The sequence below is a fragment of the Martes martes genome (assembly GCF_963455335.1).
Source record: "Martes martes genome assembly, chromosome: 1".
In the NCBI taxonomy this organism is placed as follows: domain Eukaryota; kingdom Metazoa; phylum Chordata; class Mammalia; order Carnivora; family Mustelidae; genus Martes; species Martes martes.
In genome coordinates, this window is record NC_137888.1 from 118,559,735 (window position 1) to 118,581,807 (window position 22,073).

Consider the following 22,073-nt stretch of genomic DNA (forward strand, 5'->3'; position numbering starts at 1 on the left):
AAATCTAAGTTCTCCCCAGAAAACCAATAGAAGGAAAACCCATTTCACTCTTCTTAAAGTGCCTATTATGTATGAAGTCAACTCTCTTCTTTAGCTCGGAGAGAATCTAGAGAAGACACTTTTGTGTCTTCGGCAAAGAGGCACACTCTATTTTTCTTTTTCACTTTCTCATATGTCCCCTGATAAGGGGAAAGCTTTGAAAATTCACTGCTGGGAAAATGGGGTCTTGCTTGAGAAACTACTCAGCAGCTGAGGAAAAACCTCCAGAAAGAAGTGGTATGGAAGGAAGAGCCCTGAACTTCAAAGGGAAGAAAGCGGGATTCATGTGTCAAGTCTGCCATTATAGCCCCAAGATCAAAGAGCACCCGTTTCCCTGCCTGTCAGCAGAGACACCACCACCCACCTCCAAGGATCAAAGGGCTGCACAGATTAAATAAGACGCTGCCTATGAAAGTGCTTTGTCAATGGTAAAAGACACTGCAGGACAATAATCACTAAGTCGCAACAGTATTATTATTTTTGTTGCTGAGGCAGCTTGGCCCACTCACTGCACGCCCTGGCAGGGGCAGTGTGCAACAGTGCAGAAGCGTGGACCATGGAGCTGCCTGGCACTGCTCAGGCTGGCCGTTATTTACCTTGCCAGGTTCTTCATCTGTAAAATGGGATAATGATAATACACCTATCTCCTATGACTCTTGAGATGATTAAACTGCATTAATGGTGCTTAGGACACTACCTGGAACATAATAAACACTATATAAGGGGAGCTTTAAAGTCAGTGATCAATGACCAAATATATGATTGAAATAGATCAGCCCAAACCAGTAGGCACATTTTCTTTTCTTTTCTTTTTTTTTTTTTTTGACAGAGAGAGACAGAGAGAGAGAGCATGCACAAGCCAGGTGGGGGAAGATAGGGAGGGGCAGAGGGAGAGGGAGAATCTCAGGCAGGCTCCATGTTCAGCATGGAGCCCCACAGGGGGCTCGATCCCACAACCCAGAGATTACAATCTGAGCTGAAATCAAGAGTAAGCCACTCAATGACTGAGCCACCCAGGCGCCCCCAGCAGGTACATTTTTTAAAAGCTTTCCACAAAAGTATTAATCAGGAAGTTGGACTAGCAGCCCAAGTTTCCCTCAAAAGCTATGCGCCCCCTCCCCCAAGTGCCACTCGGTCCAGCAGCTCCCCTCCTACCTTCTCAGCGTCCTGCTCAAAAAGCCGCAGCTGGAAGCACTGGTCCAGCTTGAGCTTGCGCACGTGCCACATCTGGTGCAGATGCTGCCGGGTGGAGTGCAACTTGTCCAGGAGGCTGGTGATCTTGGGCACCAGGCTCTGGAAGTCGGCGCTGCCGGGGATACAGTTGCGCCCAGAGAACCCATCGCTGCAGCGGATACACTGCAGCAGCCGCTGTCCCTCCCGGTCCAGTTCCTCCACGGGGGCCTTCAGCACCTTCTTCTTGAGCTGCGTGTGCTCGTCAATGAGCCGCCGCGAGCCTTCCACGTCCACAGGGAACTCCTTCCGGGCCAGCATCTCCTGCAGGTCCTCAAGGCGGGACAGCAGGTGCACAGCGCTGTTGAAGAACTCCTCCAGGGAGAGTCGCAGCTCGATCCACTCCTCGTGGTTGTAGTCCAGGGAGCCATCGAACTCCTCGGTTAGCTGGGAAGGATCCACCAGCTTCGTGAGGCCCTCCACGGACACCATGCTTGTCTGTGAGGGGCAGACACAGAGAGGGGGACTCAGTGATGCGGGGGCAGGCAGGGTAGAGGTAGGCAGAAGGCAGAAAGTCAAAGGCAAAGGCTGAGATCCATCCACACATTAATGACCACAGCCTGCCTCAGAAAGGGCAAGTAGGAGAGAACATAGCCCGTGGGGCGGGAGCCAGCAGCTGGCCAAGGTCAACGTTTCAATGGACTGGCTAAGAGTCCAGGACAATCTCTTGGGCCTCTTATTCCTTCCAAGACTCATTGGTAAGGCTACAATAGCCAAGGAATGCTGAAATATCAGCCCCTGCCATGCAGCATATCATAGGATAGGTAGAGAAGCAGAAGCAAGAAATGTGTGGGTAGCAGAAGGGGAAGGGAAAGGGGGAGCTATGAGAGAGGTCTGGCTCACCTCAAAGATGAACTTGGAGCTGCCAAAGTTGGTCTTCTGCTTCTGCCAGAAGTTGTCGGGTTTGATGATGAGGGCCACATGGATCTCGGCTGGAAAGGCTTCCTGCAGCGTCTTGAGAAGGGGCTTGATGAGGTCCCACTTGGAGCCCCGCATGTCGATGATGACGGTGAAGCCACGTTTGCACACGTCCTCGCTGCAGGGAGGTCAAAGGTCAGGCATGGTCACTCTGGGTGGCTGAGACTTTGGGGAACACAGTCAAAAAACACCCAGAAACCCACATTCCTTTTAATCTGGACTACCCCTCCAATTTCACACCGTGTCTCTTGGCTGCCTTCCAGTCCAACTCAAAACGCACTGCCCCAGAAAACCATTGAAGATCAACCCCATCTGAGCAAGGGCATTCTGGCTTCTCCAAGTACTTAGCAAGTTCTCAGCCTTCCCTACAGTCAATTGTACTTGTTTGGATGTTTACAGTTCAAGGGTTCCTAATTGTGTTTTACTATTTTGTCTCCTTTTCTTGCTCCTGGCATGAATCATGCTTTCCCCATTTGAATGCAAGCTCTCTAAAGACAAGGATCCAATGCCCTTAAATATGAGATGGAAAGTCTTTGGTATGAGTTCTGTCCTTTCCTATGCCCACATCAATGACAGACACTGGTATGCTTTACCACTGAACCCAAACTGGGCCAAAAAAATATTTTTCCATAAAGGGCTCTAGGCTGAGAGAGGAGCAAGATGGTGAAGGAGCAGGAGACCTAAACATCATCAGGTCCCAAGAGTTTAGCTAGATAGTTATCAAACCACTCTAAACACCTACAAACTCAACAGGAGATAGAAGAGAAGAAGAGCAGCAATTTCAGGAACAAAAAATCGACCATTTTCCAGAGGTAGGACGTGCAGAAAAGTGAATCCAAAGCCACAGGAAGATTGACCGCGGGGGTAGGGGCCGGCTCCCGGCAAGCAGCAGAGCAGGGGAACACAAAATTGGAACTTTTAGAAGTCTGCTACGAGGAGGGACATAGCTCCAGTGGCCAAGTGGGGGGTGGGGGGTGGTAGAATCCTCACAGGTCTCAGGACCTTCAGGGTCACAGAAAGACCAGGGGTGTCTGAGTGTGGCAGAGCTTCCAGGTATCGGAGTAGGGAAGCCGGCTACAGAGACAGAGCCGAGGAATGAGCTTTCAGCTCAGGGTTGCCATAAATCATGATCTGAGGTAAAGTCAGACCACTGCTTTTTCAGCAGGGACCCCACAAGTGGCAGATCCGGAGAGACACCCTTGTTCCTCCACCAGGAGGAGTGGCACAGGAGCATGCTGCAGGAATCTGCTGGGTTTGGAGACTCCAAAAGGGGCCGTGCGCCAGAGACAGAAATGCTCAGTCACAGGCTAGGTGAGCATGGAGTACGGCTGGAAACCTGGGAGACAGGAGGGATTGACTGAGGAGTGGGGTCCTGAGCTCTCGGCTCCTACAGGGCTGGAGATTGGGATGCCGTCATCTTCATTCCTATCCTCCAAAGCTGTATGGAAAGCATTCAGGAAACAAAAACTCCCAAGATGAACCCGAGCAGATTACTTAGCCTGGCCCCTGGTAAGGGCGGTGCAATTCCGCCTTGGGCAAAGACGTTTGAGAATCACTGTAACAGGCCCCTTCCCCAGAAGATCAGCAAGAACATCCAGCCAAGACCAAGTTCACTTATCAGTGAGAACTGCAGAACTCCAGAGCTAGGGGAAAGCAACACATAGCATTCATGACTTTTTCCCCATGTTAGTCTTTGAAGTTAAAATTTTTTTTAAAGATTTTATTTATTTATTTGACAGACAGAGATCACAAGTAGGCAGACAGGCAGGCAGAGAGAGAGGGGGAAGCAGGCTCCCTGCTAAGCAGAGAGCCCGAGGCGGGGCTCGATCCCAGGACCCTGAGATCATGACCCGAGCCGAAGGCAGAGGCTTTAACCCACTGAGCCACCCAGGCAACCCTGAAGTGAAATTTTTTTAATTTTATTTTTTTCTTATTCTATTTTTTTATTTTTCCTCTTTCTTATTTCAAAGTTCTTTAACTATTTTAAGTTTTCAATACCTTTTTAAAAACCCTTTTTAATTTTCATTGTTATAGTCATATTTTATCTCTTCATTATATTTAACCTTATTTTTTGTATACATATAGGGTTTTTTCCTTTAAAATCTTGGGATACAATTTCTTCTAATAGATCAAAATATACCCTAAATCTAGTGCATGGCTTTCTTCTAGCTTCCAGCCTGATCACATTCTTTCCTCTTTTTTCAACCACTTCTTATCAATTCCTTTTTTAGAATCTTTTAAAATTATCATCTTTATAGTCATATTCCTTCCCTTCATCATGTTTACCCTTATTTTTGTATATATATAAGTTTTTCTTTCTTTAAAATTTGCGAGGCAGTTTCTTCTAACAGAACAAAATACTTCCAAAATCAAGTGTGTGGCTCTGTTCTATTCACCAGTCATATATATATATATTTTTTCTCCTATTTTCTCCCCTCCCCCACCCCCCATTTTGGGTCTCTTCCGATTTGTTAGTGCATATGTTTCTGGGGTCATTGCTACCCTCTTAGTATTTTGTTCTCTCATTCATCTATTCTTATCTGGATAAAATGACAAGGCAGAAAAACTCACCTCAAAAAAAGAACAAGAGAAAAAAAAAAAAAGAACAAGAGGCAGTACCAATGGCTAGGGACCTATTCAATATGGACATTAGTAAGATGTCAGATCTAGAGTTTGGAATGACAATTATCAAGGTGCTAGCCAGACTCAAAAAAAGCATGGAAGATACCAAAGAATCCCTTTCAGGAGAAATAAAATCCCATTCTGGAGAAATAAAATCCCATTCTGGAGAAATGAACTAAAATCTAATCAAGTTGAAATTTTTAAAAAAGCTATTAATGAGGTACAATCAAGAATGGAGGCTCTTACTGCTAGGATAAATGAGGCAGAAGAGAGAATTAATGATATAGAAGACCAAATGATGGAGAACAAAGAAGCTGAGCAAAAGACAGACAAACAACTACTAGACCATGAGGGGAGAATTCGAGAGATAAGTGATACCATAAGATGAAACAATATTAGAATAATTGGTATCCCAGAAGAAGAAAAGGGGGGGGGCAACAAGTATATTGGAGCAAATTATAGAAGAGAATTTCTCTAATTTGGCAAAGCGAACAAGCATCAAAATCCAGGAGGCACAGAGAACCCCCCTCAAAATCCATAAAAATGTGTCCACACCCTGTCATCGAATAGTAAAACTTACAAGTCTCAGTGACAAAGAGAAAATCCTGAAAGCAGCTTGGGACAAGAGGTCTGTAACATACAATGGTAGAAATATTAGATTGGCAACGGACTTATCCACAGAGACCTGGCAGGCCAGAAAGAACTGACATAATATATTCAGAGCACTAAATGAGAAAAATAAGCAGCCAAGAATATTATATCCAGCTAGGGTGTCATTGAAAATAGAATGAGAGATAAAAAGCTTCCAGGACAAACAAAAACAAAAAGAATTTGCAAACACCAAACCAGCCCTACAGGAAATACTGGAAGGGGTCCTCTAAGCAAAGAGAGAGCCTAAAACTAACCAACCAGAAAGGAACAGAGACAATATACAGTAACAGTCAACTTACAGGCAATACAATGGCATGAAATTCAGATCTTTCAATAGTTACCCTGAAAGTAAATGGGCTAAATGTCCCAGTCAAAAGACATAGGGTATCAGAACGGATAAAAAAAAAAAAAAAACAAGACCCATCGATACGCTCTCTGCAAGAAACTCATTTTAGATCCAAAGACAGCTCCAGATTTAAAGTGAGGGGGTGGAAAACAATTTACCATGCTAATGGACATCAAAAGAAAGCTGGAGTGGCCATCCTTACATCAGACAAATTAGATTTAAAGCCAAAGACTATAATAAGAGATGAGGAAGGACACTATATCATACTTAAAGGATCTGCCCAACAAGAAGATCTAACAATTTTAAATATCTCTGCCCCTAACATGGGAGCAGCCAATTATATAAAGCAATTAATAACAAAATCAAAGAAACACATCAGCAATAATACAATAATGGTAGGGGACTTTAACATCCCCCTCACTGAAATTACAGATTATCTAAACAAAAGATCAACAGGGAAATAAAGGCTTCAAATGACACACTGGACCAGATAGACATCACAAATATATTTAGAACATTCCATCCCAAAACAACAGAATACACATTCTTCTCTAGTGCACATGGAACATTCTCCAGAATAGATCACATCCTGGGTCACAAATCAAGTCTCAACTGGTGCCAAAAGATTGGGATCATTCCCTGCATATTTTCAGACCACAATGCTCTGAAACTAGAACTCAAGCACAAGAGGAAAGTTGGAAAGAACTCAAATACATGGAGGCTAAAGAACATTCTACTTAGGAATGAATGGGTCAACCAGAAAATTAAAGAAGAATTTTAAAAATTCATGGAAACAAATGAAAATGAAAACACAACTGTTCAAAATCTTTGGGATACAGCAAAACCATTCCTGAGGGGAAAGTATATAGCAATACAAGCCTTTCTCAAGAAGCAAGAAAGGTCTCAAGTATACAATCTAAACCTATTCCTAAAGAAGCTGGAGAAAGAAGAGCAAAGGAAGTCTAAATCCACCAGAAGAAGAGAAATAATAAAGATCAGAGCAGAAATCAATGAAACAGAAACCAGAAGTACAGTAGAACAAATCAATAAAACTAGGAGCTGATTCTTTGAAAGAATTAATAAGACTGATGGGGCACCTGGGTAGCTCAGTGGGTTAAAGCCTCTGCCTTCGGCTCAGGTCATGATCCCTGGGTCCTGGGATCAAGCCCCGCATTGGGCTTTCTGCTCAGCAGGGAGCCTGCTTCCTCCTCTATGCCTGCTTCTCTGCCTACTTCTGATCTCTGTCAAATAAACAAATAAAATCTAAAAAAAAAAAATTGATAAACTCCTGGCTGGACTTATCAAAAAGAAAAGAGAAAGGACCCAAATTAATAAAATCATGAATGAAAGAGGAGAGATCACAACCAACATCAAAGAAATACAAAAAATTATAAGAATATACTATGAGCAACTGTACACCAGCAAATTTGACAATCTGGAAGAAATGATGCATTCCTAGAGACATATAAACTACCAAAACTGAGCCAGGAAGAAATAGAAAACCTGAACAGACCCATAACCACTAAGGAGATTGAAGCAGTCATCAAAAATCTCCCAAAAAGGGGCGCCTGGGTGGCTCAGCGGGTTAAAGCCTCTGCCTTTGGCTCCGGTCATGATCCCAGGGTCCTGGGATCGAGCCCCGCATCAGGCTCTCTGCTCAGCAGGGAGCCTGCTTCCTCCTCTCTCTGCCTGTCTCTCTGCCTACTTGTGATCTCTGTCAAATTAAATAAATAAAAATCTTAAAAAAAAAAAAAAATCTCCCAAAAAACAAGAGCCCAGGGCCAGATGGCTTCCCAGGGGAATTCTACCAAACATTTGAAGAAGAATTAATACCTATTCTCCTGAAACTCTTCCAAAAAATAGAAATGGAAGGAAAACTTCCAAACCCATTTTATAAGGCCAGCATTACCTTGATCCGAAAACCAGACAAAGACCCCATCAAAAAGGAGAATTACAGACTGATATTCTTGATGAACAGGGATGCAAAAATTCTCACCAAAATACTAGCCAATAGAATCCAACAGTACATTAAAAGGATTATTCACTACAACCAAGTGGGATTTATTCCTGGGCTGCAAGGTTGGTTCAACATCTGCAAATCAATCAATGTGTTACAATACACTAATAAAAGAAAGAACAAGAACCATATGATACTCTCAATAGATGCTGAAAAAGCATTTGACAAAGTACAGCATTCTTTCTTGATCAAAACTCTTCACAGTATAGGGATAGAGTGTACATACCTCAATATCATCAAAGCCATCTATGAAAAACCCAAAGTGAGTATCATTCTCAATGGGGAAAAACTGAGAGCTTCTCTCCTAAGGTCAGGAACCTGGCAGGAATGTCTACTCTCACCACTGCTATTCAACATAGTACTAGAAGTCCTAGCCTCAGCAATCAGACAACAAAAAGAAATAAAAGGCATCCAAATTGGCAAAGAAGAAGTCAAAATCTCACTCTTTGCATATGATATGATATGTTATGTGGAAAACCCTAAGACTCCACTCCAAAACTGCTAGAACTCATACAGGAATTCAGTAAAGTGTCTGGATATTAAAAATCATTGCACAGAAGTCAGTTGCATTTCTATACACCAACAGCAAGACAGAAAAAAAGAGAAATTCAGAAGTCGATCCCATTTACAATTACACCCAAAACCATAAGATACCTAGGAATAAATCTAACCAAAGAGGCAAAGAATCCATACTTAGAGAACTATAGAATACTCACAAAAGAAATTGAGGAAGACACAAAGAAATGGAAAAATGTTCCATGCTCATGGATTGGAAGAACAATTACTGTAAAAATGTCTATGCTACCTAAAGCAATCTACACATTTAATGCAATCCCTATCAAAATACCATCAATTTTTTTCACAGAAATGGAACAAATAATTCTAAAATTTATACAGAACCAGAAAATACCCCGAATAGCCAGACAAATGTTGAAAAAGAAAACTAAAGTTGGTGGCATTACAATCCAGACTTCAAGCTCTATTACAAAGCTATAATCATCAACACAGTATGGTATTGGCACAAAAACAGACACATAGATCAATGGAACAGAATAGAGAGCCCAGAAATGGACCCTCAACTCACTGGTCAACTAATCTTCAACAAAGCAGGAAAGAATGAGCAATGGACAAAAGACAGTCTCTTCAACAAATGGTGTTGGCAAAATTGGACAGCCACATGCAGAAGAATGAAACTGGACCATTTCCTTCCACCACACACAAAAATGGACTCAAAATGGATGAAAGGCCTCAATGTGAGACAGGAATCCATCAAAATCCTTGAGGAGAACACAGGCAGCAACCTCTTTGACCTCAGCCGCAGCAACTTCTTCCTAGAAACATTGCCAAAGGCAAGGGAAGTAAGGGCAAAAATGAACTATTGGGACTTCACCAAGATCAAAAGTTTTTGCACAGCAAAGGAAACAGTCACCAAACCAAAAACATCCGACAGAATGGGAGAAGATATCACAAATGATGTATCAGATAAAGGGCTAATATCCAAAATCTGCAAAGAACTTATCAAACTCAACACCCAAAGAACAAATAATCCAATCAAGAAATGGGCAGAAGACACGAACAGACACTTCAGCAAAGAAGACATCCAAATGGCCAAAAGACCCATGAAAAAGTGCTCAACATCACTCAGCATCAGGGAAATACAAATCAATACCGCAGTGAGATAACACCTCACACCAGTCAGAATGGCTAAAATGAACAAGTCAGGAAATGACAGAGGATGTGGAGAAAGGGAAGCCCTTCTACACTGCTGGTGGGAATGCAAGCTGGTGCAGCCACTCTAGAAAACAATATGGAGATTCCTCAAAAAGTTGAAAATAGAGTTACCCTACAACCCAGCAATCGCACTACTGGGTATTTACCCTAAAGATACAAATGTAGGGAGCCTGGGTGGCTCAGTGGGTTAGGCCCTCTCAGGGTCCTGGGATCAAGCCCCACATCGGGTGCTCTGCTCAGCAGGGAGCCTGCTTCCCCCTCTCTCTCTGCCTATCTCTGCCTACTTGTGATCTGTCTCTCTCTTTCTCCCTCTCTCTCTCTGTCAAATAAATAAATAAAATCTTAAAAAAAAAAAGGCACAAATGTAGTGATCTGAAGGGGCACATGCACTGAATGTTTATAGCAGCAATGTCCACAATAGCCAAACTATGGAAAGAACCTAGATGTCCATCAACAGATGAATGGATAAAGAAGATGTGGTGTATATATACAATGGAATACTACGCAGCCATCAAAACCCCGGAAATCTTGCCATTTGCAACAACATGGATGGAACTAGAGGGTATTATGCTAAGTGAAATAAGTCAATCAGAAAAAGACAATTATCATACAATCTTTCTGATATAAGGAATTTGAGAGGCAGGGCAAGGGGTCGTGGGGAGCAGGGAGGGAAAAAATGAAACAAGATGGGATCAGGAGGGAGACAAACCATAAAAGACTCTTAATCTCACAAAACAAACTGAGGGTTGTTGGGGGGTGGGGAGGGACAGGGTGGCTGGGTTATGGACATTGTGGGGGTATGTGTTATGGTGAGTGCTGTGAATTGTGTTAAGACTGATGATTCACATACCTGTACCCCTGGGGCAAACAATACATAATAAAAAATTTAAATTTTTAAATTAAAAAAGGGGGGCTATAGGCTGATTCCATCAGTTGATTACCAATGGTACACAAAGCATTGATAACATATCAATGCTTTGTGTATCATTTATTATATTTAAAACGTGTAACTTGTAGTTCAAACTGTGTACCAATTTTTTTAAAAATCAGGTTGCTGAGTTGTGCTGATTGCTCTTAGATGACCAAGGGTGGAACATGGATATAGTCCAGTTTTCTCATGTACTTCCATTACACCAGCCTGGTGTAAAAAGACATGTTTCAGTAAGCTAAGAGAGGGGAAATTACTCTTGAAATTAAGGCCAGATGAAGTGACAGTGACTATCTTGAAAACCAAAAAGTAGTCAGGCTAAGTGATTCAAGATGTTGCCATACAACTTATTAAGCAGCAACATTTATTTCAGCACTTGGACTTCAACTGTAACTCCTACTAAATGAGTGGGGGAAAAAATGCAGATCAAGATAGTTATAATATATCAATTTGGAAGAAATTCTATGTTTTAGGAGTTAGGGGTCTTTCCTTCCAACGTTCTTAGTTTATTTAACCTACGTATCTATTCTAGAACTCAAAAGAGATTTTGGTTAATTCAAATTTTTATATAAATATTGGTGTAGTATTACCTTAGGATGTTTTATTTAGTTTCCTATTTCCCAGATAGCACTTGCTTAAACCACTGTGCATGCTGGGTGAACCACGGATGTGTCACACCATCCATCAATCATTTAGAGCTACTGGAGTTAAGACCACAATTGGAGGATTTAGGCCACAAAAGGAAACAAAGCCCCTTTTCAGGTTTCATTCTCAAATCTCAGCCAGCGATGAGAATGTCAGACTGGTGAAGAGACCACAGCCCGTGACTGTGTGTGACTGTCTCAAGAATACAGCAGCTTACTTAGCTTACTTAGGCTTCCCAGTTAGACAGAAAACTTCCTGGGCAAGGAGACTCTTTCCATTTCTGGTTACTGATACAAAAGACTAGACTCAACATGAGAGAAAGGCTGAGTCTTTTGTTCCTCCCCAAATCCTGCATCCCAAAGGAAAGGAGTTGCCTCTTCTCCTTCTTTTGACTCTTACTGGGTCGACAAATGGCCGGAGTCTTCCATAAATAATTTTCTCCGCCCTATCATCTGAAAGCAAAGTGACTCTTTCTTAATTTATGGAATTTCCTTCCCATTATAAAAGAAACACCTGCTAATTACAGAAAAGTTAAAATATTCAAAGATCTACATAAGAGATGCTAATGGAAGAAGCTATAATACTCTGGTCTATTTCCTTCCTGTCTTTTTTGTGCATGTAATTTTCATACTGCATATTGTTCTACTTTCTACCGCAACATAGAATTTTTTCTCATACCTAAAATGTCTTCAAAACTATTACATTTAATGACACACAGTCCATCTTATTCCTATTCCACAACATAATCATTCTCATTAGTTCTTTACAGAAAAGCATGTCCCCTAACCATGGGTGAGAGTTGCCCCACTTACTGTATCCTCATCAGCACTGGCCACTGAATTTTTTAAATCTCTGCCCATTTTCTAGGAAAAATATTGCATTACATTTAAATTTGCATTTCTTTGATTACTAGCTATAGCTTATTTGGCCCATATGTATTTCTCTGGGACTCACCTGGTTAGTTCTTTTATCCTTTTTCTATTGGCGTTTACTGGCTTCTCTCATTGTTCTTAACTTCATTTGGTTTGACTCACATTTGCTGCAGGCCCACAGTGTCAGGCACTGCAAGGTAACCGTGATCTTGCCTTTCCTTAGAGATGACCACCTTCCTTGTTTACCTGCTCCTTGGGCTCCACTGCTGTCACTAGTCCTGCTGACAGGCGAGATCTCCATCCCTAACAACAAATAGTGCGGCCACCAAGAGCTGGAGTGGGACTATCCCTGTATCTAAACGTGGTGGTCAGTAGCAGCATACACACTATTAACTAATAATCCCTGACAACCAAAAGTAGAAATCAGGCACGAATACTCTCTATGAAATTCTCCCTAGCTGAGGAGACAGGGACAGATGCCCAGGGGCTGAGTGTTGAGAGCTAATCTAATTGGCATCTTTCTATGAGAACAGCCTAATCTCCCAAGGTGCTCAGTATGTCTGGTTTCAAGGAAGGAGCATGGTTGGGGGAGGGAAAAGAACTTCTTACTGATGCTTATTCTATGCCAGGGCCTGGGGTCGGGCACTTGACACCATTACTTCATTTTATCCTTACAATAACTTATAAACTTGGTCTGGTTATCTCCATGTAAGAAATAACTGAGGCATGGAATTTGCCTAAAGTCACATGACCATTAAGTGGCTAAACAGAGAGTCAAAACCAGGACTTTAAAGCCCACGCTCATGTCACTATATCATATTATACCACTCTATCACTATATCATATTATATATTTATCATATTATACTCAACCATATTGCTACTACATGTGTTTCTGTGACTTGGGGGGAGGGGGTTAGGGTCCATGATGGGGGGTTAGATTAGGATGCTCACAGGAGATGAGGACAAGGAAGACAAGGACTCCAAGTGTATGCCCTCCACTTGGCAGTCTGTGTGAAATCACAAAATCACAGAGGCGAGAGAGCATGGCATACTGACAAGTTCCAGCAAGTCCCTTTGGTCTGGGCACATGGGTAAGAGGCAGAGAGTCATGAGAGGGTGCTGCTTCACTGCTTCAGAGAGGCCTGTTCTGGGTTCTGACGCTCCTCGTGCACACCCTTCCCTCACTAGGGAACAAAGCAACTTGCCACATAGAGTCCACCCACCTTCTAGACTAAGCTCTTACTACCTAAAACCCTAAAATTCTCTGCCCAGAAGACTCTCAACCTACTTCCTGGGTGCACATGTACCTCTTTTCTGGGTCCAGTCCCCCAAAGACAATACTACCAGTGTGAGCACGGGGATGTGGCTAGAACACAGATATGTAAGCTGCGGTGTCCACACACATATAAGAAGACAGACCTGGGCAGTGGGCAGAGAAGGGAGGCAACCATGGGCTAGGGGCCAGTCTCCCTGGATTGCCAAGTTCTAGCATGGAACTCAGAGCAGTCCAACCAATCCAAATGTGAAGTTGGCCTCCTAATTCGCTATGAAGATATATTTGTCAAAGCAGAGGGTAGATGCTTTATTTAACAGTCTGTTAGCTTGCTATATTACTTTTCAATATTTACACATAGGTTATGTTGGTTTCTCTTGCCATGGGCATCACAATGGTAAAAGGAGGCCTTCCAAGAAGAGGCAGGAATGGAGGCAGACCCCCAAATCAGGATGCATGTCATACCACGGCAGGAGTGCCGGATTTATCCTAAGGGCAGTGAGGAACCACTGAAGGGTGTCATTCAGGGAAGGGACATGAACAAATGATTTGGAAGAATCTCCCTGCTGCTGTGTAGAGGGAAAGTAAATCGGGGTCGGCCAGAGGGAGTGGTCAGAGTGGAATCAGAGAAGCCACCTCCTTTGTATCTTTGTTAAAATGCCTTCTACATACGGGCCCCCTTGGGCCACCCTCTTCAAAGTTATGGCTGCCACCTAGCACTCCCTACCACCCTTCCCCTATTGACTTTTCTCTTTACCACTTATTAGCATCTGGATCATACAGTTGACATATTCACTCTTAGTCCATCTTCCCTCACTGGTAAGTAACAACAGGGAGGGCAGGGACTTTTGTACTGATTTCACTGCTGGACCCCGCAATGCCTAGTACAGTGCCTGGCGTATGTTAAGACTCAACAGACTGAGGCAGCAATCAAGGGCATGGAATCTAGAACCAACCTTCCTTGGCCTGAATCCTGGTTCCATCACTCACTTATTGAGGAACCTCAGGAAAGTTATGTTTAACCCCTATGTCTCAGCCCCTTTACTGTAAAACAGGGATAAACGTGAATAGGAATAACTACATTACAGGGTTACTTAAAGGTTATGTTTGCTCATGTGCATAAAGCGCTTATGAGGGTGCTGGAAACATAATCTGTACTTTGTAAGTCTCAGCTGCTAGAAGAGATGATGTGCGTGTCCCACCCCTTCATTGACCACCACACCCAGTTGCAGCTCCAAAAGTGTTGCCGCTAGCAGCTCACACCTGAGCCCATCTCTGGAGACTTTCCTTTGGCTGACGGGTGACACTTCTCCGAGAGACACCTGGGCAGGGACAACCCCATACCATGTCAGGGGCGGTGGGAGGGCACTGCCTTTCTATTACAAGTGCCAAAGCTCAGACCTTCTACTTCAAGGTGGAGTAACTATGAAGTGTGATTCACACTCCAGAGGCTTCTCACTCTGTCTCCAGCTAGACTACCCGAGACCACATCCTTGCTAGGTCCTTCCTCTTCCCTCCTCTGCTTATCCAAGTCCCTTAGAAGTTTTTCCGAAGAGAATGCCCTTAATAAATCATTCACACCTGAATCTCCATCTCAAGAAATACAGCCTAAAATATACATCTATGAATGTCCTACATACATGAAATTCTGAAAGCCATTTGATATGTGGTCTGGAAATTTAAGAAATCCAGGTTGCCAACTATGACTCAAGAATCATACAGTGCCTGGGCACCAAGTAAGCATTCAATAATATTTGCTGAATGAATACATTCATGAACTGTGTTAGATACGCACAGAAGTGACAGAGCACCCAGTGAAAATGAGTGAGGTGAAAAGAAACTTCTGGAGTCAAAGATAGAACTTAACGGGAATTTTATCAGTGTTTAAGAGATGGGAGAAGAAAGCAGATGAGCCGGAGGGGAAAAATGCAGAGAGGTTAAGGAAAAACCCAGAGAGGAGTGAAGTCAGAGAAATCACGGAAGACAAGGTTTCAAGGAGGAACTGCAGTGCCAAACGCTGCAAAGAGGTAGGTCGTTAACTGAGATCAGAATTTGCGTTTAGCAACGAACAGGTGTTGGTGCCATTGGTCAGGGCAGTTTCAGCATATTAGCCCAGATTCTGGGAGGAGCCGGGAAGCGGTCTTCCTACTTGATCTCTGAGATGATTACAGGAAATGTCAAAGTCAGTCATCAGAGTTTGCTTCTGGTACACTCCCATCCTGGGACCATCCTCCCAACTCTGGAAACAACCAGGGTCTCCACATGGCTCTTTGGCTACCCAAGCCCCACATGGGTTACCCAGCCTGGCTCTTCCCCAAGCCTCCCTGCCCCAGACCTCTTTTCCTCTCACTCAGTGTGCTCCACAGAGAACAATTTGAGTAAACCAATTTAACCCGAAATATAACAGGTCACCTTCCTTTTCCCCTGAGGTTATTTACACTTTAAATAATATTTGTTAGCCCAAATGAAATGTTCAGGGATAGAGTACTACTGCATTGTATATGGGGAGGATGGAAGCACAGAAAGATAAAGTTTGGAGCAAAAGGCCTCTGAGTCCACTAAGGAGGGGAAAGGAGAGTGAGTGGCCCTCCCCATCTCCCACACCCCCTACTTTAGAGAAAGAACTCAACTGCTGCTCACTCCCTCCTGCCCCATCTGGGACAGGGACTTGTTTCCCATGTGGGACTTGAGAGCTGGACCCCCTTGGCCAACTTCACACCCTTTGTGATAAATCACAGCCCCTTCAAATTGCACGGTAAACTGTTTTGTGAACTCTCTGGAGCCCTCAGGCCCAGGCCATAAACATATACTTTATGATTGATCAGATACGTCTTGTAATCAGTTCTAGACCATTTATTCTTTTGTTCTTTACATGTCACTGGAGGTGTTTTCACTCAGCCAAGTTGTGATATCCCAAAAAAGCATTTGCAGTACTTTGTGCCAAGTCTTCTCAAACTTTAGTGATTTTCATTACCACCTAGGACACTTGTTTAAAAATGCTGATTTGGGGACCCTCTTGCAGGTATTATGATGAAAATCAGTCTGGGATGAGACCCAGGAGGCTCCCCAGGTGCTTCAAAGATAATACCTTGAGTCTCTTAGACTCTCTTAGGTGTGACTTGTAGGATTTTAAGGATAATTCACTTTGTCTAAATCAGATTAGAATAGGCTTCAATAAACAGTGGGTAGCACACAGGCAAACAGTCAGGGCAAAGTCTGCAAGGCATACCAACAGCTATGCCCTACAGGGGCTTGTCAAACATGCTGGCAGTTTTCTCTCTATATATATTGTCATGTTCTCTCAAATGGAGGCACTTATTGGAAGCACAGGCTTGGAGGATTTCTGTCCTCACAGTGCACTTCTCTGGTTCTTTTTGCAAACACTGAGCTCCTCCTCTTTTGGCCTTGAGAGGCTTTCCCTGAAGGGCCTGGTGGCTGCCTTCCCCAACATAGCAATCTGTGCTCAACCAGACACCTGCTAGAGATCTGCCTTCCCAGGCTTCCTTCTCTTCTTCTAAATTGCTGTTAAATCATTATGAAGTTTCTGCATCTTATCATACACCTGACCTGGCAGGCTTATCTAAAATATCTGGGCAAGTCCTGGGTTACCTCTGGGTCCCCCAGGCCCTGCCCCCATCTGATGGCCCCAGAGTTTCTCTTGATCCACGAGGCTGTGAGCACTGCAAGCGCTGTCCCAGGTCTGGCCCGTACGGGTATGGAAGGTCTCAGTGGTGGGCGCTGAGGAACCAGCGAATAGGTGTGTTACCACTGACCCTTTGTGCTCCTGGCCGCCCCCCATGGCAATCAGAAATCACAATTTAGCAGCACACTGTTGAACCCAGTCCCCCAAAATGGTTTTATTAGGCATGACTGTTATTGCTGTTTGTATCACATTCCAGTGTCTTTGGAGGAGGCTTACACTCACCATTCTTTAAACTACTTCCAGCTCATTCACACACTCATATGGTCTGTCCACTTGTTGGCCTTTGGATCTGCTTCCTCTGTTTTAGTTGCTGTTATCATCCCAGCCCTATTTCACACATTTGAGGACTCAGTGCCTTTAGCTTGGGGGGCAGGGATTAAGATACGATTGCCTTAAGCTAAGGGTTGCCCTGGGATCTGAACAGAGGGGCAGAGTACCTGTCAGGCCAGGGTTTCACTCTGGGTTACAGCTTTGGCCTCCAGAAATACCACATTCTCCCAATCACTGCTCACTAACGCCTCCCCAGGTCCCAGGCCAAGTAAAGCCCAGACCAGCCCTCTACATTCCATCTGGGCCACATCGGTGAACTACCCTGGATACCAACCATTCACATCTGGCTACAGGGTCAGATTCAAATGCCACCTTCTCCCTCGGGTTTTCCCTGATCTCTTCTGACTGAGAGATCTCCCCTTGGCTAACACAGACAACGTGTTATCCATGCCTCTCTCAACTGCAGTATTAGTTTCAATCTTGTATTAGACTTTCACCTCTCATACCTCTATGCCTTCGTGCTTGCCCACACCAACCCCATCTTTGCCTAGATAACTCCTAATCTAATTTCAAAGCTCGGTTCACATGCCTCCTTCTCCATGAAATCTTTCCTTCCCAATACATTTCTTTCCATTCCACTCCATCCCCACTGGGATACAGGTTCTTCTTACACATTGCCATAACCTTGTCCTTACTCTGCATGGCAGCTGTCCTATGTGGGGTAACTGCAGCCAAGCTCTGGCTGATTGATTTCTTTTTCACTCACAGGCACTTATGTGGCTTCAAAATGAGAGCCTAAGTTATGATGGTGCTTCATAAATAATATGGTGTCATGTAAATATATTGTATTATCTATTAGTTCATTAACTTATTCATCCAATAAATATTTACTGAGCCTTTGCTCTGCAGTTGGCCTAGTGCTAGGCACTAGCAACATAAATGTGGACAAGACAGAAACATGAAGGTTACATTCTATGGGGAGAGATGGACACAAGATGTGGCTAGATAAGGAGAATAAATATAAATTCTGGTAAGTCTTAAGAAATTCTCATGTGGTCTGGACAGGCCACTATGAGGAGCTGACATTTAGGCAGAGAACAAAACTATGAGAAGGAGCTTGTTAAGGAAATGCCATAGAAAGAATAATACAGGCAGTGACAACAGCTCGTGCAAAGGTCCTGAGGTGGAAAAGAGCCTGTGTGCTGGCTGCTCCTCCATTACAGGGAGGAAACAGAGGCAGCAAAGTTAAGTAGGAAGCAGGAGACCAGCAGCCAGATCTAGGTTGGAGCTCTAAATCTGGGGAGCTCAAAAACTCAAGCTGGAGAGAAATAAAAAATGGGAGCCAAACTAATGAAACAGAGCAGCTGTTTTTGATTAAAATAGGACATACACATATTAATGATAAAAGCTAATTTTACTGAGCACATGAGAATCTCTGTATGCCAAGCATTATGCATGCATTATCTTATTTATTCCTCACATGAACCTCACATGTAGCTGCTATTATTTCCCCACGCTATAGTTAAGGAAGCTGAGGCTCAAAGAAGTTTAATAACTTGCTTAAAGTCACCAGGAAGAGCCAAAATCAGTATCTGAATCTGCTCTGTTTGATTCCTATATCTGTCATGCTACCTTGTCTCAGAGAGACAAAGACAACTTGAGCTGGAAACAACTTTAATGCTTACTCCTGCAAATCCTTCACTGGTTTTCCTCCAGTCTAAAGTGAAGGATTCGCAGGATCATGCATTAAAGTTGCGTCAAGCTCAACTTGTCTTTGTGTCTTTCTTTTAAGAGCTGAGGACAGCAAGTTCCCAAGCAAGAAAGTGATTTGCTCAGGGCCACACAGTTTGGGCAGATGTTTTGGCCAGTTGACTTGCTTCCAGTCTTCTATTAAGCCACAAGAGCTCTGGAAATGAGAGGAAGAACAATTCTCCCCAACATCAGGTCCAGGGTACCCTGTGTTGAGTACTAAAGCCCCTTCCCAGGAATGAGGGCCAGCCTGCAGCTGCTTTCCACTGTGCTCTGGCAGCAGGGGGATAGCCTAAAGTCCTGTGTCCCAGCTCCTGGGATGCCACCTGAAATTTATCCTATATCTATCAATGTCTAGCAGGTTCTCACTTGAAACAGCTCCTGGAAAAAACATAACACCGAACCATCCTGACAGCAGGTGGAGGGGCAGAGATCCACAATGAACATCACACCAACAGCCCAGGGGAAGGGGCAACAAGGGTTTGTGCTTAGTGGGTACCACCTGGGGCTGCTCAGTTGGTGCAAGTTGTGGGGTACAGGGTGTCACTAATACAGGGTGTCAGAATCCTAGCGTTGGGGTCCAGAAGGCCCAGTGCTTGGGCTATGATGAAGCAAAAGTAATTTTCAAATCAGACCCACTCACCAAGTTGTCCAGGGAAGGTGAGAAATTGTACACTGTGGTAGGTAGCTAGACTGGTCCCTGAGCAGTGGATGACAAAAAGGAAGGACAAAGTAAGGGAAGGACTTCCTGTGTAATGAGAGCAACATGGGCCTACCACACACAGCTCTGTCCCTATAGGTGGAGGCCGACCAGCATCTCAGGATGATTTGGAAGGACGGCTGGAGAAGGCTTACCCACCCTGTATGGACAGCCTTTAAACCCTGGAGACAGTTCTCCATGAACAGAAAGAAACCAGCAAAGGGAGGAAGAAAGATTAGCCCCAATGAGTCACCCACTGCACCCTTTTCCCTAGAACTCTGCTGTGCCTGTGTCTCCCTAAAATCATTTCATGGGCTGAGTTCTCCATTCTGAATTTGAACAGAAAGAAGGTCCCTGGAGCTCCGAGGAGGAAAAGAGCCCCCTAACCCATGTGTGTCAGAGTTCTCATGCTATCTTCCGGCCCTAGAGTCTCCAGCTACAGGATCCAGATTTCCTTTCGATTCTGTGTCCAACACTCCGATCTGGGTTAACCGTTTTCTACTCCTCACTGCTCTAATAGCAGTCCTCTGTGGAGTGCCCCAAACCACACCACACCCACTTTCTGAAACAACCAGAAATCAGCAGTTGGTAAAGAAAAGTGCTAAAGACACATTAGCACCTTCTTTACAGTTTCTAATTGGTATAATCAGAAGAGGTAAAAAGAACACTGGAGGAGACAGTGCCTTACTGAAAAATGAGCCACTCTCCAGGGAACGCTGTGTGGTGAAGGAGTGTTTCCTGGCCTGCATGGTTCTCAGACTCGCCCTTCACAGAGGGCAGGGCTTCTGGATGGCTGGGTGGCTGACAGGCGGGAGAGAGGAGCTCTGAGAGGTGGCAGGGCCCCCTGGCCTGTTGTGGACTTCTCTTGGCTGGCTCACAGGTCAACTACCAGTTGGCTTTCTGTCAAGGTCTCAATCCACGTCAATACATCCAGAGGTTTTTATTTTAGTTTCGTATTTTTTGTTTGTTTCTTGGTTTTTGTTTTTGTCTCTTTGCTTTACTGGAAGACACTCTTCGTTCACTTTCCCAGGTCATGATGATTCCACGGAATTTGTGCCTTTTCTACCCATTTAACAACACACCTGTGCACCTGTGCCTCTGACTTGTAAAGCCAGAGCTGTGGAGGCAAAGGTCAAAGGTAATGATTTGTCCTAAATCAAAGCCTCAATTCCTCCTCTGGAAAGTGAGAAGACTGACTAAATTGGTCTGGGGCTGGAATCAGTCATTTTTAAAAGTTCCCCGGTGCGGGGGGGTGGTGGGGGGAGTTCCCTGGTAATTAGAATGCACATCCAAGGTTAAGCCGCTACTACAGCAAAGATTCTGCAATGTGCCTGCCCTGTTTCCAGGTCTAGGAGCTTCCCCTGGCCATTCCCCCAGGCTCAATTCTTCCAGAAGCAAACTCAACTCTAGCCCAACTCAGAGTCCCAGGGAAACCTCACAATGGAGGCCAAATGAAGAAGGTTGCCATTTTTCCACCTCTTTAAAGTCTGTTGCTTGATTCCACTCAAATGAAGCTGTTTAAACAAACATTGCTGATCACAAATGTGTCTGGTGCAAGGCTATGGCTGATTCTCTGTCTTCCCCTCTCTGCCAACCCAGCCCCACCCCCAGGACATAGTGAAGTACTAAATGGCACAGACTCAGCTTGCTGATTACTCCAAGCATCCCCAGGTACGGCTCTAAAATGATAGGCCTAATGGCCTAAGAAACACACTAGGGCCTCTGTATCTGCATCATGACTTGTCCTAGATGCTACCTTTAAAAAAAACACTTATTAAAAAGTCAAATCTGCTCAGATAGTCAAAGAGAGTTCCAGAAATGGCATGGGTGACAGCAGGACCAAGGTGATAGTACACAGTCTTCCAAAGGATTGCTGTCTCAGAGGGGCCAGCCAGGGTTAGCCACACAGACCCTGGTGCCCTTGCTAATCGGCAGGTCACCTGACCATCTCACAGTCTCTGAAATGTAACTTCCATTCACCAAAGGAAGAGTCCCTGCTTTCTAAATCAGACTGGCTTGGGGGCAGGGCATTGGGGGAAGAAGAGCTTAGAAACTCCCAGAGAAGGACAGAACAATTGCTTCTAGAAGTCTGGGGCTGGCTGGCCAGAGAGGGAAGGCAGCAGAGGGGCACGTTCAGGGAGGCTGTGATGGAAACTGACATGTCAACTTCCCGACAGCCTCCTGTCCCATTTCCCACCCTGCCCCCACAGAGCTGTTCATCCCTTCCTTCTGGGGCATTCAGAACATGAGGCAGAAACAAAACAGAAACCAAAGCAGCAGAGGGAAAGAAAGAACAAAATGGAAACTGAAACCACAACCTTTCCACACAGCCCTCCCCTGTCCCTGTCCCGCCAGACAAACTTCAGGGCCCTGCTGC

At 44.3% G+C, this 22,073-nt stretch overlaps 1 protein-coding gene across 1 annotated transcript in view; it reads right to left on the reverse strand.

Moving 5' to 3' along the window:
* Positions 1-863: 863 nt before the first annotated feature.
* Positions 864-22,073, reverse strand: part of LOC308344942 (kalirin-like) — a gene marked incomplete at its 5' end in the record, with an annotated part of 125,523 nt that continues 104,313 nt past the window's right edge. Inside the window, 2 exons of the mRNA XM_080806830.1 lie at positions 864-1,707; positions 2,113-2,305. Of these exons, the coding sequence (XP_080662956.1) occupies positions 1,144-1,707; positions 2,113-2,305 (757 nt within the window). The 3' untranslated portion in view covers positions 864-1,143. The remainder of the gene's footprint in view (positions 1,708-2,112; positions 2,306-22,073) is intronic.